At 46.9% G+C, this 18,080-nt stretch overlaps 1 protein-coding gene across 2 annotated transcripts in view; it reads right to left on the bottom strand.

The window, feature by feature from the left end:
* The window catches only part of TEX28 (testis expressed 28), a 42,688-nt gene that overhangs the window by 1,062 nt on the left and 23,546 nt on the right, over positions 1–18,080 (bottom strand). Inside the window, exons 1-4 of one of the 2 annotated variants that reach the window (XM_072817649.1) lie at positions 17,421–17,810; positions 11,971–12,070; positions 6,739–7,469; positions 116–251 (exon numbers count right to left, since the gene is read on the bottom strand). In XM_072817649.1, coding sequence (XP_072673750.1) covers positions 116–251; positions 6,739–7,469; positions 11,971–12,070; positions 17,421–17,461 — 1,008 coding nt within the window. In that variant the 5' untranslated portion in view covers positions 17,462–17,810. Of the gene's footprint in view, positions 1–115; positions 252–6,738; positions 7,470–11,970; positions 12,071–17,420; positions 17,811–18,080 lie in introns of those variants that run through there. The other variant, XM_072817651.1, reaches the window with a different exon arrangement.

Here is an 18,080-nt window from a genome sequence, read left to right as displayed (position 1 = left end):
TAGTTTGCGGGATGTCAGAATGCTCGCCCTTGGCTTCTCTCATCCCTGTGTCCTCCTCACTGGCCATTTCTTTACAGGCCGCTGCCCGTCCCCCCGCCAACTGTGAGGCTCTCACCCATATCTCCTTGGCTCTCTCATAGGACAGAAAGGCCATTTTCTCCTCCATGCACGCCAGAGTCTGTTTGAGGCAGTAGATCTCATCCAGGTGCCCCTGCAGGTGCTCGTTCACCTGTTCTTCCATCAGCGCTTGCCTTGGGAGCAAAACAGAAAGTCGTTCTCCCCTAAGTCCCCTGCCTAGAGGCCGTGCGGGCGGTGAGCAGGCCTCTGTGGAGACTACACTTGGGTTCAGATTGCTCCTTCCTCCCCCTCCTCCTCCGGGTCTGCCTCAGAACACCACAGATGCACACCAGCCACGCACACACTGACATTCCGGTATCTTCGTAGACACGTACTCTTTCGTAACAGCTTTACAAGACCAGCCATAGACTAGAAGTTGTAGAAATAAAACTCTGAGTCGTCCGTGCCTGCTACTAAATTCCATAGAAATTCCCAGCGGCCGTGTTTGGCAAGGGGTAGTTATTCCATAAAAGTCTACCGATTATAGGGATGAAGCAGTCACCAAAGACCACATATTGTATGATTCCATTTAGATGAACTGTCCGGCGGAGGCAAATCCATAGAGACAGAAACCGATGAGTGGTTCCTGGTGCTGGGGGTGTGGAGAGTGTGGGGAGTGACTGCTCACGGGACAGGGTTTCTTTTTGGAGTGGTGAGAATGTTCTGGAATGACAGTGGTGATGGTTGCACAACTCTGTGAATGTACTAAAAACCACTGATTGTAAATGGGTGAATTTTATGAGATGGGAATTATATCTCAATAAACCTGTTATTGAAACAAAAACCAAAAAATGAATTGTGGTAACGGCTGTACAACTTAGTAAATTTACTAATGATCATTGAAACGTGTAGCTAAAATGGCACATTTTATGGCGTGTAACTTATATCTCAGTAGATCTCTTAAAAACCACAAACAAGGGACGCCTGGGTGGCTCAGTGGTTGGGTGTCTGCCTTTGGCTCAGGGCGTGATCCCGGGATCCAGGACTGAGTCCCACATCGGGCCCCCTGCAGGCCGCCTGCTTCTCCTGCCTGAGTCCCTGCCTCTCTCTCTCTCTCTGTGTCTCTCATAAATAAGTAAATAAAATCTTAAAAAAAAAAACATCACAACTCAGTATGTATATAACCAGCCATATATAAAAGTTGTAAAGCAAAAAAACACGCATGGAAAAGCTAAGGGCCCAATGAGGATAGTGAGGTGGGTGGAAGGGGGGCGGGGTTGGGAAGAGATGATGTGAGAGCTTCAATGAACCTTCTAAAGTTTTATGTCTTAGGGACGCTTGGGTGGCTCAGTGGTTGAGCATCTGCCTTTTGCCCAGGGCGTAATCCCAGAGTCCTGGGATCGAGTCCCTCATCAAGCTCCCCTCAAGGAGCCTGCTTCTGCCTCTGCCTGTGTCTCTGCTTCTCTGTCTCTCATGAACAAATAAATAATATCTTTCAAAAAGTAAATTAAAAGGAAGTTTTATGTCTTAATAAGATAATATGTGAAGTAAACAGGGTAAATGTAAAGATTTGAGAAGGCTGCGGGTGGATACACCATCTTGACCACGTTATCCTCTACACTTTCCCTGAATTTGGAATATTTCATAATTAAAGAAAACCTTGAGGTTCTTCATTTGGGCATCAGGAAGGATGGGCCAGAGGCCACGTGGCTTTTAGCATTGTCATTTAGGGAAGAGCCAAGGAAGGCTTGTCCCATGGGTGCAGAGTGGGCGGTGACGCTGCCGCAGTGGAGAGGTACCCGGACACACCGAATGGCTAGGGCCTGGTGCCCTTTGGAAAACTGAGCAATAGAGGATGTGGCTGATCAGCTCACGGGGCTCTGGCACACAGAGCATAAGCAACAGTGCTGTCGCACAGACAGGGAACGTGAGGCAAGGAGGTCAGTTTGGTCCTGCTTCAAGGACTTGACTGACACTCACGTGGAGATGCGCCCCAGGCAGCTAATGAGCTGAACAATCATTTGCTGAAAGCCAATTTGTCAAGAGCTGGTTGATGACAGTATTTCAAGAAATATTCCATTAGTCTCTGGAGTGGACTGACAATGCCCGAAGAGAGGAGGCGGCAGTATGGTGTCCACTTGAAAGGACATCCCCCATGCCTGTCCTTCCATCTACACAAAGGATTCAGACACGAGAACGTTCAAACTACTGGCTATGCTCAAGCATATGTTCATGAATATACTTTTCACCCATGGCAAGTCAATAAACAGATCCTTCATTACTATTTTTATAAGAATTTACAAATATATCCTTAAATGCATTCTTGAATATATGATTGAATGAGAAAATGTCAAGTCAGAAGGATATTCTCTTAGCCTCCCCTCGTCTCTGGCCCCCAGCCTCTTTGCCCTCGGGCAGCAGCGTCCTGGCTGCAGCACAGCTGACTCTCCTCTCTGCCCCTCCCTTAGTCACGGACCCCCCTCTGTCCCACTCCTACAGCTGCAGAGGCGAATAGACCACTCCAGAAAATGCCCTTACAGGGGCACCCGGGGGGCACAGTCGGTTAAGCGTCCGACTCTTGGTTTCAGCTCAGGCCCTGATCTCAGGGTTGTGAGATCGAGCCCCACAACGCCATGCATTGGGCTCTGCCCTCAGCACAGAGTCTGCTAAAGTTTCTCTCTCCCTCTCCCTCTGTCTTTCCCCTCCACATGCTCACACACTCGTCTGTCTCTCTACCTGTCTACAATAAATAAATAAATCTTAAAAAAAAGAAGACAGGGATCCCTGGGTGGCGCAGCGGTTTGGCGCCTGCCTTTGGCCCAGGGCGCGATCCTGGAGACCCGGGATCGAATCCCACGTCGGGCTCCCGGTGCATGGAGCCTGCTTCTCCCTCTGCTTGTGTCTCTGCCTCTCTCTCTCTCTCTCTCTCTCTGTGACTACCATAAATAAATAAAAAATAATTTAAAAAAAACACTCTTATAAAGACAGACTGACCACCAGCCAACCAAAATGCCCCCCCCCAAATCTTCCAAAGCTGTGAAGGCTGCCCTTGCTAATACAAAATGCCCTCAACCTTACTGTTGTTGAAAAAGAGTATATTCTTGATCATACCTGAGGACTGTTTTTTAGCAAACTGAGCTAGAAGCTGGTGGCTTCCAACCTGAAGAAGTCTGAGAGAGAGGAAGAGCTGTAAGAGGGATCAAGCCCTACAGGTAGAGTGGGGTAATGCGGCAGGGACGGAGTCGGTCCTCCTGAGCAAACGTGCAGCCACACGCACCTTACAGGAGGGAAGCAGAGGGAGCTTTTACACACAGAGGAGAGGCCCATGTGAAGACAGAGATGTGAAGATACTGCCCTTGAAGATTGGGGTGATGTGGCCATAAGCTGAGCCTGGCAGCCACTAGAAGCTGGTGTGCAAGAAGGTTCATAGCAGCTTTATTCACATTTTTTAAAATTTATTTATTCATGAGAGACACACAGAGAGAGGCAGAGACACAGGCAGAGGGAGAAGCAGGTCCCCCCCAGGGAGCCCGATGCGGGACTCGATCCCAGGACCCCGGGATCACACCCCGAGCTGAAGGCAGATGCTCCACCACTGAGCCACCCAGGGGCCCCTAGCAGCTTTATTCATAACAGCTCCTAGCAGCAGCCGGTGAATGGGCCAACTGTGGTGCCTCTGTACATCCCGCTGAGCAAGAAAGAGTGAACCTACTCCTATGCACGACGTGGATGAGTCTCAAAACCATTACACTGGGTGAAAGAAGATGGGCACAAAGGAGTCTACACTGTATGATTCCATTCACATGAATACCCACAAAAGCCAAATGCAGAGAGTCAGAAAGCACACTGGTGGCTCCCAGGGGTTGGGGCAAGGTGAATTGGGAGCAATCGGGTCTCCATCTGGAGCGATGAAAATGTCTGGAACCAAACAGAGGTGGTGGAGCACAACACTGAAAATGTACTAAATGCCACTGAAACGTACCCTTCAAGATGCATAATTTTGTTTTGTGAATTTCATCTCAATTAAAAATAAAAGAAAGCCCTCTTGAAAGCAAACACATTTACCTGTGAGAAGTGTTACAGGACTTTTCAGTTTGGAATCTCAGTTTGTGACACACCAGAAGAACTGACAATCACAGGGGCCTGAGCGGTGACCACACAAGTGTGGACACCAGGTGACACTTCACTGACGTCAACACATATGTCATATCTGCCTCTAGCACACATAAAGGTTTTTAAAAAGATCTGAGGGAGACGTATGTTTTTAAAAATGCAACGAATTCCTGTGTGGCCTTCACGTAGATTAGGAAGCCACAGGGCCGGACACGCTTGTGCCTCCGTGAGACTCCATTTCCCCATCTGTAAAGTGGGCGACTGAACAGTACAGGTGACAGCGCTACTTGTTCCCTGCTGTCACTGTTGTTATATAAAGTCTTCTCCTGCCCATTCTCCACGTCGCCTGGTAAATCTGAGTCATACAGACCTGCTTTGTTGCTTCTAACGTATATTAATTAAGGTAAGCTGATCGCTGTAGCCAACAAATAAATCTCAGTGGCTGAACACAATTATAGTTTACTTCACACTCCTATCACGGTCCAATGGCAGTAGGGGCAGCTTTTTCAGAGGTGCAAGCTTGTAGAATTCACAGGGAATCTGAGGGAGGTAGGCCATCCTGCTCCCCCGAACTACTGGCAGATCCTGATTTGCTAAGGGGTTAAGAGCTTGCAAGAACAGAACAGGCCTGTTGGCAAATGAGTATGGAAACTTATGGGGACATGTGTACCTGCCACTGAGCTCTAGTCTTGTTTTATATAAATCCAAGCTGGGAGGGGATTCCTGGGTGGCTCAGCGGTTAAGTACCTGCCTTTGGCCCAGGGCATGGTCCTGGGTCCCGGGATCGAGTCCCACATCCGGCTCCTTGCGTGGAGCCTGCTTCTCCCTCTGCCTGTTTCTCTGCCTCTCTCTCTCTCTCTTTGTATCTCTCATAAATAAATAAATAAAATCTTTTTAAAAAATCCAACCTGGGAGGGGATTCCTGGGTGGCTCAGCGGTTAAGTACCTGCCTTCGGCCCAGGACATGGTCCTGGGGTCCCGGGATCGAGTCCCACGTCGGGCTCCCTGCATGGGGCCTGCTTCTCCCTCTGCCTGTGTCTCTGCCTCTCTCTCTCTCTCTCTCTCTCTCTGTCTCTCATGAATAAATAAAATCTTTTTAAAAAATCCAACCTTGGAAATGGATGGTATTTTGACCAAAGGGCAGTAAGAGTCCCCACGTTTTAGATTTGGTTGCCACGTCCTACAAAAATCACATCCAAAAGAATCCTATAATTCTGATTGATTATCTTATTTGACAATTGTCTTATTTGACAACTGGTTATCTTAATTGACAATATGTTTTGAAGATTTATTTATGGACGCCTGGGTGGCTCAGCGGTTGAGCATCTGCCTTTGACTCAGGCCGTGATCCCAGAGTCCCAGGATCGAGTCTCACATCAGGCTTCCTGCCTGGAGCCTGCTTCTCCCTCTGCCTGTGTCTCTGCTTCTCTCTGTGTGTCTCTCATAAATAAATAAAATCTTTTTTAAAAAAATAAAGATTTATTATTTAAGAGAGAGAGAGACAGAAACAGCATGAGTGGGAGGCACAGGGAGAAGGAGGAAGACTCTCAAGCAGGCTCTGAACAGAGCACGAGCTGATGTGGGGCTCGATCCCATGCCCCTGAGCTCATGACCTGAACCAAAACCAAGACTCAGATGCTTAACCGATGGTGCCAACCAGGTGCGCTCCCCCAATATTTTTTAATTGTCCTTTACAGATTTGTCAAACAGTGTAAACGCAGGTACCATTTCCCTGTGAAAACAGAAGACTGATTCCCAAGTGCCTCTTCCCCGCATACACAGAGGTACAAAGGGAGTGCAGAGATCTTACTTTACTGGGAATCTTGATTCGTCGAAGTGAATCCCTCCTGCCCTGGCCAGACTGTTGGAAAGGTTAGAGCCAATGGAAGTCCCTGATGCAACAGGCTGGGGGCATCGGGGGGAAGACTGCGGCACCGCTGAAGGCCGGCAGGACCTGACAAAAGGCCCAAACGGGAATGGCGTGGGTCCTTTGAGGGACTGAGTTTGCCCCCCTCATTTGTGGGCCTTAGTCGTCTTAGATGAAAATAAAATTGACCCACCACACAGGGGGAGAAAGCACCCCCCAGAAGACCAATCATTTTCAGAATAAATATCCCACCCAGGACCTTTTGCCCCGACTCAGCGATGAGCACAGGTGAAAGGACCACAGCTGGTGAGGTACTCTGCTTCCCATACCATTCTATCCCAGCAGATGCAGGACCCCCGCCCCGACCAGTGATGGCCACCTGCTGGGCTCACCACCACCACAACTGTCTCTCACCACCCAGGTCAGAGCTCACGGCTTCTGGGACCACCGGGCCGGACCTTGAGAAGAGCCTCATTCGCCAGCAGAGGATCCAGGCAGGAGTGTGGCAGCAAGTAGGCATGAGCCCCCTCCGCTGCGGGGCTCAGTTGCCCAAAGAAACACTGACCAGCTCCTCCCCCTCGACCCTCCAAGTCCGCGTCCTTGATCCCCTTCACTCTCTGGCCGACAGTCCGACAGTCCAGCAGACGGTCCTGGGGGCTGCTGTCCCCAGAGCCAAGGCAGATGAAAGGGCTGCACCTTACCTGCATTTCTCTTCCTGAAGGGCCTCTAGTGACACCTGCAGGTCCATCAGATGCCTGTCCTTTAGGCTCTGATAGGACACCTGGAGGTTGAGGTGCACATCCGTGACTTCTTTCAGGTCTTCCTTCATTTTCTGCAACAGCAGGTTTCGCTGTGGGGCCACACGCTTTGCCCGTGGGGACTTCCCTCCCTGCAAGGCCAGGAAGTGACTCTCCAGGGGCGAGTGTCTGACAATGTCAGAGAGGTCGGTGGACAGGCAGTCTTCCCCACCCGGCTTGGGGGGTTCTAAAAACGGGGCCTTGTCGCCAGGCTTCTTGCAGCCTGCCAGGCTGCTCTCTGCCTTGAGCACCAAGCCCCTGGGCCTGTGGCCCTCCTCCAGCTCCCGCAGCTGCTGGTGACAGTGGCGGAGTCTTCGCTCGATCCGGGCAATGGTGGCGGAGGCGCGCTGGTTCACTTTCTCGAAGGCCTGCCGGATGTGGGGGGCCTGGTGCCGGTCGGCTTTGGACACCAGCTTGAGGTAGCCCACGGTGTTCTCGTCCCGACTGGCCTTCTCCACTCTCAGCTGCTCTAAGAGGTAGAGGATGCGGTGCTTGATGGTGTCCTGTAAGTTCCCGGCCATCTCCCTGTCTGAGACATTGGAATGGCCACTGGGGCCATCCTCAGCAGACGACGGGGACCTGCGTGAGGGAACGCTGGAGGCAACGGCTGCACTTGGGTCCTTGGCGCGTTCTGCCTGCGTGGGGAGACAAGAAATCATTAACAGGTGCTTCTGGGAGCTGCAGGTAGTAGAACTGGACATGGCATTGCCTCACTCTGTAAACACACTTAGGCGTAAGCGCAGGTACTTATGTATGCAAGATGTGTGCATTCAACACGGGCCCAACACAGACTGGGGAGGTCCAGTTCAACGTCTACGCCCCTCTCCCCTTCCTTTCAGCACCTGGTTTTGTTTTTGTTTTTTTTTTTAGTGATCTCACAACCTATAGATGTTACAACCCTGAGATCAAGAGTCGCATGTTCCCCCGACTAAGCCAGCCAGGTGTCCCCAGCACTCGACTTTTCACTCTATGACTATACCTCACTAGAACCCCCAGATGGCTAGAATCCTCCCTCCACAGATGTCCTGTCTGTTCTTGGACTTCTCTCTTCCAAGGAATACCAACTGTACTGGTATAGATCTCATTTCATAAAGAATGAAACTAGACCACTCTCTTGCACCAGACACAAAGATAAACTCAAAATGGATGAAAGATCTAAATGTGAGACAAGATTCCATCAAAATCCTAGAGGAGAACACAGGCAACACCCCTTTTGAACTCGGCCACAGTAACTTCTTGCAAGACACATCTATGAAGGCAAGGGAAACAAAAGGAAAATGAATTATTGGGACTTCATCAAGATAAAAAGCTTCTGCACAGCAAAAGAAACAGTCAGCAAAACTACAAGACAACCTACAGAAGGGAGGAGATATTTGCAAATGACGTATCAGATAAAGGGCTGGTTTCCAAGATCTATAAAGAACTTATTAAACTCAACAGCAAAGAAACAAACAATCCAATCAAGAAATGGGCAAAAGACATGAACAGAGATCTCACAGAGGAAGACATAGACATGGCCAACACGCACATGAGAAAATGCTCCGCATCACTTGCCATCAGGGAAATATAAATCACGACCACAATGAGATCCCACCTCACCCCAGTGAGAATGGGGAAAATTAACAAGGCAGGAAACCACACATGTTGGAGAGGATGCAGAGAAAGGGGAACCCTCCTGCACTGTTGGTGGGAATGTGACCTGGTGCAGCCCCTCTGGAAAACTGTGTGGAGGTTCCTCAAAGAGTTAAAAATAGACCTGCCCTACGACCCAGCAATTGCCCTGCTGGGGATTTACCCCAAAGATGCAGATGCACTGAAACGCTGGACACCTGCACCCCGATGTTTATAGCAGCAACATCCACAATAGCCAAACTGTGGAAGGAGCCTCGGTGTCCATCGAAAGATGAATGGATAAAGATGTGGTCTATGTATACAATGGAATATTCCTCAGCCATTAGAAACGACAAATACCCACCATTTGCTTCGACATGGATGGAACTGGAGGGTATTATGCTGAGTGAAGTAAGTCAATCGGAGAAGGACAAACATTGTATGTTCTCATTCATTTGGGGAATATAAATAATAGTGAAAGGGAATAGAAGGGAAGGGAGAAGAAATGTGTGGGAAATATCAGAAAGGGAGACAGAACATGAGAGACTCCTAACTCTGGGAAATGATCAAAGGGTAGTGGAAGGGGAGGTGGGTGGGGGGTGGGGGTGACTGGGTGACGCGTGCTGAGGGGGGCACTTGACGGGATGAGCACTGGGTGTTATGCTATACATTGGCAAATTGAACACCAATAAAAAAATATACAACAAAAAAGAACTACTCTTGTAAAAGTATGGAATGAGTTTGTTTCCATCAACCCATATGGCTTCTTATCTTACTACTGCCAGGCAGATAGACTCGTAACTCTGGGAAACGAACTGGGGGGGTGTTGAAGAGGAAGTGGGCGGGGGCATGGGGTAACTGGGTGATGGGCACTGAGGGGGGCACTTGATGGGATGAGCACTGGGTGTTATGCTATATGTTGGCAAATTGAACACCAATAAAAATAAATTTATACAAAAAATAAATAAATAAAATTTAAAAAAATAAAAATAAGATAGAAGAGGTAGGAAAGGAGTTTGCATCCTGATAGATTCATTCAGTCATTCATTCAACACACATTTCCTGAGCGCCAGCCGCGTGGCACAGAAGCCAGACACATTTCTTGCTCATCTAGAGCTGATGGTCCAGGGTGAAAATCTCTATTGTCATGCAAATGAATGTGTCCCTCGCATGGAAAAATTAATAAACCACTCTGAGGGCCAGTTTTCTCATCTTTAAAATAAAGATGCCTATAGCAGCAGAGCTGGAGCCCAGTGGGCCGGAGCAGAATGGACAGTGATGAGCTAGGAGAGGTACGTAAGGTCAAAACAGGTGGAGGAGCGCCTGGCTGGCTCAGTCGGTGGAGTGGGTGACTCTTGACCTCGAGGGTGCAAATTTGAGCCCCATGCTCAAATAGATATAGGTAGAGATAACTTAAAAATAAAATCTTTTTTTTATTTTTTTATGATAGTCACACACACACAGAGAGAGAGAGAGAGAGAGAGAGAGGCAGAGGGAGAAGCAGGCTCCATGCACCGGGAGCCCAACGTGGGATTCGATCCCGGGTCTCCAGGATCGCGCCCTGGGCCAAAGGCAGGCGCTAAACCACTGGGCCACCCAGGGATCCCTAAAATCTTTTTTTTTAAAGAAAGAACAGGTGGAGCCTCTTTCTATTTCTACTTTTCTTTTTCTATTTCTACTTTTTAACTGTCAGAGCCTTCACAACAATTTTCAATCTGCAATTGATTTCCTAGTGTAAATCAGGAGTGATTATATTATAATACATGGCTTGTATTTCATTGTATGCAAATTATACCTCAATTCAGAAAATGGGATACCACCACGCACCTAGCAGACTGGCAAAACTTAGACTAACTAATAACAATAAATTGTGGCGAGGATGTGGAGCAATAAGAACTCTTGATCACTCCAGGTGGGAGAGTAATTGGTACAAGCACTTTGGAAAAAGCACTGGTAAATTGTAAAGTCGAAGACCTGCATACCAAATGGCCCAGCAATTGTATTAATAGGAATAGCCTTGGGAAACAGGCACACTAATGTTCCCAATAACCAACTACTAGACGCAACCCATCTGCCCATCAGTAGTAAAAGATGCAAGTGAACTGTAAAATATTCAGCAATATACTTCTATACAGCCATGAGAATGAACTACAGCCTTGAAAACATGAATGAACAAGCCTAATGTTGAATAAAAGAAGCTAAACACAAAGAAATCCATACTCTGTATGGTTTGGTTCATATAAAGTTCAAAAGTAGGCAAAACAAAGGGATGTTGTTTAGGGGCAATAGACTATAAAGATATAAAGAAAAGTGTGGGCACTGGTAGCATAAACATCAGGACAGTGGCTCCACTGAAGTGGAAGGAGGGGAGTGTGATTGGGAGAGACGTGTGGGGCCAAGGTGCTTGACCTGAGTAGTAGTACAAGCGAGTTCATCTTATCATTATTTCCTAAAAATGCATGTTGATGTTTCCTGCTCCTTTATATACATCTGCCAAATTTCATGGTTTTAAAAGTTTTTAAGTGGTCAATAGATGGATTTAATAGCACACTAGAAATAGCCATAGAGAGAATTAGTAAATTGTAAAACAGAGCTAAAGAAAGCATTCAGGGGCACCTGGGGGGCTCAGGGGGTTAAGCGTCCAACTCTTGATTTTTGGCTCAGATCATGATATCAGGGTTGTGAGATTATGCCTCGTGTCAGGCTCTGCGCTCAGCAGGGAATCTGCTTGAAATTCTCTCTCTGCCTCTCCCTCCGTCCCTCCCCTGCTCACTCTCTCAAATAAATAAATAAATAAATAAATAAATAAATAAATAAATAAATAAATAAAATCAATCTTAAAAAGTAAAGTGTCCAGGACGTAACACAGAGGCACAAAGAAACACAAAATTTGGAAAATAAAAACACTGAAAATCAGAAGACGTGGAAGATGAAACGAGAAAGTCTAAGAAAATGAAGGGATGGCAAGATTTTAAGAGATTGTCCCAAAGAATTTTCCAGGACTGGGATCCCTGGGTGGCGCAGCGGTTTAGCGCTGCCTTTGGCCCAGGGCGCGATCCTGGAGATCCGGGATCGAGTCCCACGTCGGGCTCCCAGTGCATGGAGCCTGCTTCTCCCTCGGCCTGTGTCTCTGCCTCTCTCTCTCTCTCTCTCTCTCTCTGACTATCATAAATAAAAAATAAAAATTAAAAAAAAGAATTTTCCAGGACTGATGAAGTACACAAGTCCAGAAACTCAAGAAGCTCAATAAATCCCAAACAGGAAAACAGTATTAGGTTCACACCTGTACACAAAATCTTAAAACAGCCAGATTTATTTTTTTTAAGATTTTATTTATTTATTCATGAGAGACAGAGAGAGAAAGAGGCAGAGGCACAGGCAGAGGGAGAAACAGGCTCCATGCAGGGAGCCCAATGTGGGACTCGATCCCAGGACTCCAGGATCATGCCCTGGGCCAAAGGCAGGCGCCAAACCGCTGAGCCACCCAGGGATCCCTAAAACAGCCAGATTTAAAAAGCTATTTACCTTTAAAACCATGACCTTCAGACTAAAAACTGACTTCTTAATGGTATCAATGAAATCCAGAAGAGAGTTGAGTAATATCTTCAAATTGCTGAGAGAAAAGCTGTTGGAGAGAAAAAAAAATAGATCACATTCAAATAATTGGAAGTCAATGTCCTCAGACTTTTCAGCAAAGCACTGGAGAACAAGAAAGCAATGAAGTAATGCCTCCAAACTTGGGGTGGGGGGAATGATTTTCCAACCTAGAATTCTACACCTAAACTACCTGTTGTGAGACTAGACTAAAGACATGAAAGAGCTGAAATCGTTTACCTCGCCTGCATTCTTTCTCTGGAAGCTACTAGAGAAGGAGAACCACTGCAACCAGAGAGGAACCTAAGAAAGAGGTAGGGAGGAGATCTATAAAACAGGTCAAAAGGAAGCAAATGGAATCTCCTGGATGATGGAAGGGGTGCCCAGGTTGTCAGCTGGAGGGCAAGTCAAAAGGCTCCAGAAGAGGGGCGCCTGGGTGGCTCAGTCGGTTAAGTGTCCCTCTTGGTTTTTGCTCAGGTCATCATCTCAAGGTCCTGGGATCAAGCCTTGTGTTGGGCTCTGTGTTCAGGTTCAGCACAGAATCTGCTTGTCCCCCTCCCTCCCTTTGCCCCTCCCCCTGCTCGTACACACACACTCTCTCTCTCTCATAAATAAATAAAATCTTAAAAAAAAGGGGGGGGGTTCCAGGAGAGAGCACTCCAAGGGAAAGAAACACATGGAATGCTGGGCATCTTTGGCCAGCTGGAGAGGAGATGTAGACAGCTGGGGGAAGTGCTGGCCGATGATAAACAGTTGAGAATAAGCAACGTGGGAGTGGGGGGAGACAAGTGTTAAGTCTAAGGTAAATGAACCATTGAGAAAGAAAAGAAAAGTCATCCGAGTGATGGCTCAGTTATAACCAGGGTTTCCATGGACTTGATAATGTGAACACCAATGCTCTAACCCAGATCACTGCAAACTGTATGGGAAGGATTGGAGGGGGGTGAGAAAGAGCTACATTATTATTATTATTAAAACCTGATCAATAATTCCTAAAACATGAAAATAAAAAATAGCACTATAAATTATTTTATAATAATTAGGGGCACCTGGGTGTCTCAGTTAGGCATCTGCTTTCAGCTTGTGTTGGGATCTCGGGGTCCTGGGATCGGGCCCCATGTCGGGGCTCCACACTCAGCGGGGAGTCTGCTTGTCTTTCTCCCTCTCCCTCTGCACCTCTCCCCGACTCATGCACTCTCTCCTCTCTCTCAAATAAATAAAATCCTTAAAAACAAAACCAAAAACAATTTAGAGAATTGGGGGTAAATACCAAAAGAAGCAGCTGTAAGGATTGAAAGTGGTTGATTCTAGGGAGTGGACAATTAAGTGGGAGGAAACCAGGGATTGACATGTTTTGCAATAAATCTTTTTTTAAAAAATATTTTATTCATGACACACACACACACACACACATACACACATAGAGGCAGGGACACAGGGAGAGGGAGAAGCAGGCTCCCTGCAGGGCGCCCGACGTGGGACTCGATCCTGGGTCTCTGGGATGAGGCCCTGGGCCGAAGGCGGCGCTAAAACACTGAGCCACCCGGGCTGCCCCTAAAAATAAAATCCTTAAAAGAAAATAAAATGGTAGTAAGAAATAGAGAAAATTAAAAGTTCTTAATGATTGGTTCTATTGCGGAATTTAGATATAAATATAGATATCATTAAAAACTCAAAGTTGATGGGGCACCTGGGTGGCTCAGTGGCTGAGGTCTGCCTTTGGCTCAGGTCGTGATCCTGGGGTCCCGGGATCAAATGCCACATCGGGCTCCTCACAGGGAGCCTGCTTCTCCCTCTGCCTGTGTCTCGGCCTCTCTCTGTGTGTCTGTCATGAATAAATAAATAACATCTTTAAAAAAAAAACTCTCAAAATTGAGAGAATATGTTGGTGGAAAAATTAAAGATAACCAGCACAAAGAAAAGCCAGGTACATAACATCCAAATAACCAAGGGGAGAAAAACAGTGGAATTCTATTAATCCAAAAAAAGGCAGGAAAGGAGGCACAGAAAGAAGATATTAGGGTAAATAGAAAATATAAAATAGGATGCCAGGGAAGCCTGGGCGGCTCAGCGGCTGAGCATGGCCCAGCGCGTGATCCTGGAGTCCCGGGATCGAGTCCCGCATTGGGCTCCCGGCATGGAGCCCGCTTCTCCCTCTGCCTGTGTCTCTGCTTCTCTCTGTGTCTCTATCATGAATAAAGAAATAAAATATTTCTTTAAAAAAAATGAGGGAGGGATCCCTGAGTGGCACAGTGGTTTGGCGCCTGCCTTTGGCCCAGGGCGCGATCCTGGAGACCCGGGATCGAATCCCACGTCGGGCTCCTGATGCATGGAGCCTGCTTCTCCCTCTGCCTATGTCTCTGCCTCTCTCTCTCTCTCTCTCTCTGTGTGTGACTATCATAAATAAATAAAGATTTAAAAAAAAAAAATGAGGGAAGTAGGGAACGCCTGGCTAGCCCAGTCCATCCAGCATGCAACTCTTGACCTAGGGTTGTAAGTTTGATCCCCACAGTGGGTGTGGAGGTTGCTTAAAAATAAAATCTTTTGTTTTAAATTTTGTTTATTTATTTATGAGAGACACATACAAAGAGAGAGAGAGAGAGAGGCGGAGACACAGGCAGAGGGAGAAGCAGGCTCCACGCAGGGCGCCCGACATGGGACTGGATCCTGGGTCTCCGGGATCAGGCCCTGGGCCAAAGGCGGCGCTAAAACACTGAGTCACCCGGGCCGCCCCTAAAAGTAAAATCCTTAAAAGAAAATAAAATGGAAGTAAGAAATAGAGAAAATTAAAAGTTATTAATGATTGGTTCTATTGCGGAATTTATTTATTTATTTATTTATTTATTTATTTATTTATTTACTTACTTTTATTTATTTTATTTATGATAGTCCCACAGAGAGAGAGAGAGATCCCGGGTCTCCAGGATCGCGCCCTGGGCCAAAGGCTAAACTGCTGCGCCACCCAGGGATCCCCTCTATTGCGGAATTTAGATATAAATATAGATATCATTAAAAACTCAAAGTTGATGGGGCACCTGGGTGGCTCAGTGACTGAGCGTCTGCCTTTCGCTCAGGTCACGATCCTGGGGTCCTGGGATCGAGTCCCACATCGGGTTCCTCATAGGGAGCCTGCTTCTCCCTCTGCCTGTGTCTCGGCCTCTCTCTGTGTGTCTGTCATGAATAAATAAATAACATCTTTAAAAAAAAAACTCTCAAAATTGAGAGAATATGTTGGTGGAAAAATTAAAGATAACCAGCACAAAGAAAAGCCAGGTACATAACATCCAAATAACCAAGGGGAGAAAAACAGTGGAATTCTATTAATCCAAAAAAAAAAAGGAAGGAAAGGAGGCACAGAAAGAAAGAAATTAGGGTAAATAGGAAATAGAAAATAGGATGCCAGGGACGCCTGGGTGGCTCAGTGGCTGAGCATCTGCCTTTGGCTCAGCGCATGATCCTGGAGTCCCAGGATCGAGTCCCGCATCAGGCTCCCCACGTGGGGCCTGCTTCTCCCTCTGCCTGTGTCTCTGCCTCTCTCTCTGTATGTCTCTCATGAATAAATAAATAAAATATTTCTATAAAGTAAATGAAATAAAATAAAATAGGATGACAATAAGGTGTAATAATCAATGACTCTATGTTATGACCTTGAAGAGAATAATACCATAAATATGTCAGCCCTCTGAACAACCTATAAATTCAATGAAATCCCAATTAAAAACCCAGTGGTAATATCTTATGCCTCTTAAATTAATTGCTTCCTAAATTAATTTGGAAGAGAAAACGCAAAGGAATAGCAAAAAAAAATTTTTTTTATTATTTTTTTATTTATTTATGATAGTTACACAGAGAGAGAGAGAGAGAGAGGCAGAGACATAGGCAGAGGGAGAAGCAGGCTCCATGCACCGGGAGCCCGACGTGGGACTCAATCCCGGGCCTCCAGGATCACGCCCTGGGCCAAAGGCAGGCGCTAAACCGCTGTGCCACCCAGGGTTCCCGCAAAAAAAAAATTTTGAAAGCAAATAATAAATATTCGCTTGGGACAACTGGCTATTTGAAAAAAATTAAATTACAGTGCTACCTTACATCATATACAATAGGAGAGAAAATAAAGAACTAAACATAAAAATCTAACAATAAAAGCATTAGAAGGACATAATAGTGTTTTTACAATCTTTGTGTGAAGAAGAGCTTCCTGAACAAGACTGAATCTAAAATTTCATAAACAAAAAGATTTACATATTTTACTACATAAAAGTTTTCAGGGGTGCCTGGGTGGCTCAGTCAAACATCAAGTCTTGATCTCAGTTGAGGTCTTCATCTAAGGATTGTGGGTTTGAGCTCAGCATTGGGATGCATGTTGGGCGTGGACCTTATTTTTTTTTAAGATTTTATTTATTTATCCATGAGAGGCAAAGAAGGAGGCAGAGGCAGGGAGAAGCAGGCTCCCCACGGAGCAGGGGACTCTGGGATCACGAAGTGAGCCAAAGGTAGCTGCTTAACCAACAGCCATCCAGGTGCCCCGAGCCTATTATTTAAAAAATTTTTTTTCAGGGCCGCCTGGGTCGCTCAATGGTTAAGCTCTTGCCTTCGGCCCAGGGCGTGATCCCGGAGTCACAGGATCGAGTCTCGCGTCGGGCTCCCTTGCTTGGAGCCTGCTTCTCCCTCTGCCTGTGTCTCTGCCTCTCTCGTGAACATATAAATAAATAATCTTTAAAAATATTTTTTTCAAACCTCCCCATGGGAAAAAAAAAAGCATAAAAATCAAAAGCACCATTTAGGTTTCAGTTCAATCACTTCTTAAAACTAAAATATGTCTTAACATTTTTAAAAAGCAACAGGCTGGGGGAAGTCGGTGTGGTTCAGCCCACTAAGCGTCTGCTTTCGTTAGGTTCATGATCTTGGGGTCCTGGCTCAGCCCTGCGTGGGGCTCCCCGATCCGCAGCGGGTTTGCTTCTCCCTCTCCAGCCCGTGTGCCCCTCCCCCGCCGTGCCGCTCCGTCCCTCCTCTCAAATGAATAAAATCTTTACTCACTTGATCTTAGCCAAAAGGGCGAGAAGCCGTGAAATAAAACCTTTTCTAAAAAATCAAAAATCAATGAAAACCCAAAAGCAACAGGTCGTGAAAACAAGATTTGCAATAGGTCTGATGGAGAACAGGCTCATCGACGCGGAAAACTACAAACTGGAAAAGCTCCAACAACCCAGCATCAAACCAGTAAAGGACAGTAATAGACAAATCAGAAAGGACAAGCACCGATGGCAACACGCACACAGAATACGTGCAACTACAAGGTTATCCGGCTAACGTAAATCAAAGCAATGACCGAAAAGAACTTTCTGGTCTGTGAGAAGGCGGCGCGTTAGAAAGACTAACGATACCCAGTGCTGCTGAGGCTGTGGGGAGACGGGCCCTCAGTCATCCGAGGCGTACAGGTCGTTGATGAGCACCCAGGCCGGATCAGGTGACACTGTCAACGATATACCCTTTGCCCCAACAGGAACGGGGGGCGGGGGAGCCCATCCGCATTCAGGGGCGATCGAGGGCTCCCAGTAGCTCGGCAGCTTCGAGTAAAGATGCTCCACAGCAGTTGAACTTAGGATATAGTGTCTTGGGGGCGGGTGTCACACTGTGGGGGAGCCTTTCTGGTTTTTGTAAGATCACCTCCAAGTCAAGGGGACCAGCTCCCTGAGACTACATTGTGACCTTGAGATTGGGAGCTCCCAGCAGACAAGCTCCATCGTAAAAGCTGCAGGCTAGCTTTGGGCTAACGCCACGCCAGCAGTCACAAGGAGCTTGTGGCTTGCCCTACGGAAGGTTCTAGAGAGACAGAGGTCAGCAGAAGGACACCACACTGTCTGAGGACAGCGTTCCGCATCTGCTAAAAAGCCTACCCGGGGAAGGGCTGCTTTGGAGCCTAGGGGACCAACAAAGAGTACAATTCTAGGGTGGCTTTTTTTTTCTTTTCTTTTTTTTTTTTTTTGCGATAGAATTGCTTACAGCGCAACTTCACCATTGTAACACTGTGAAGAGCGTGAAGA

Source organism: Canis lupus, chromosome X (genome assembly GCF_048164855.1).
Source record: "Canis lupus baileyi chromosome X, mCanLup2.hap1, whole genome shotgun sequence".
NCBI classification, from domain to species: Eukaryota; Metazoa; Chordata; class Mammalia; order Carnivora; family Canidae; genus Canis; species Canis lupus.
This window is presented reverse-complemented; position numbering and strand designations above follow the sequence as displayed.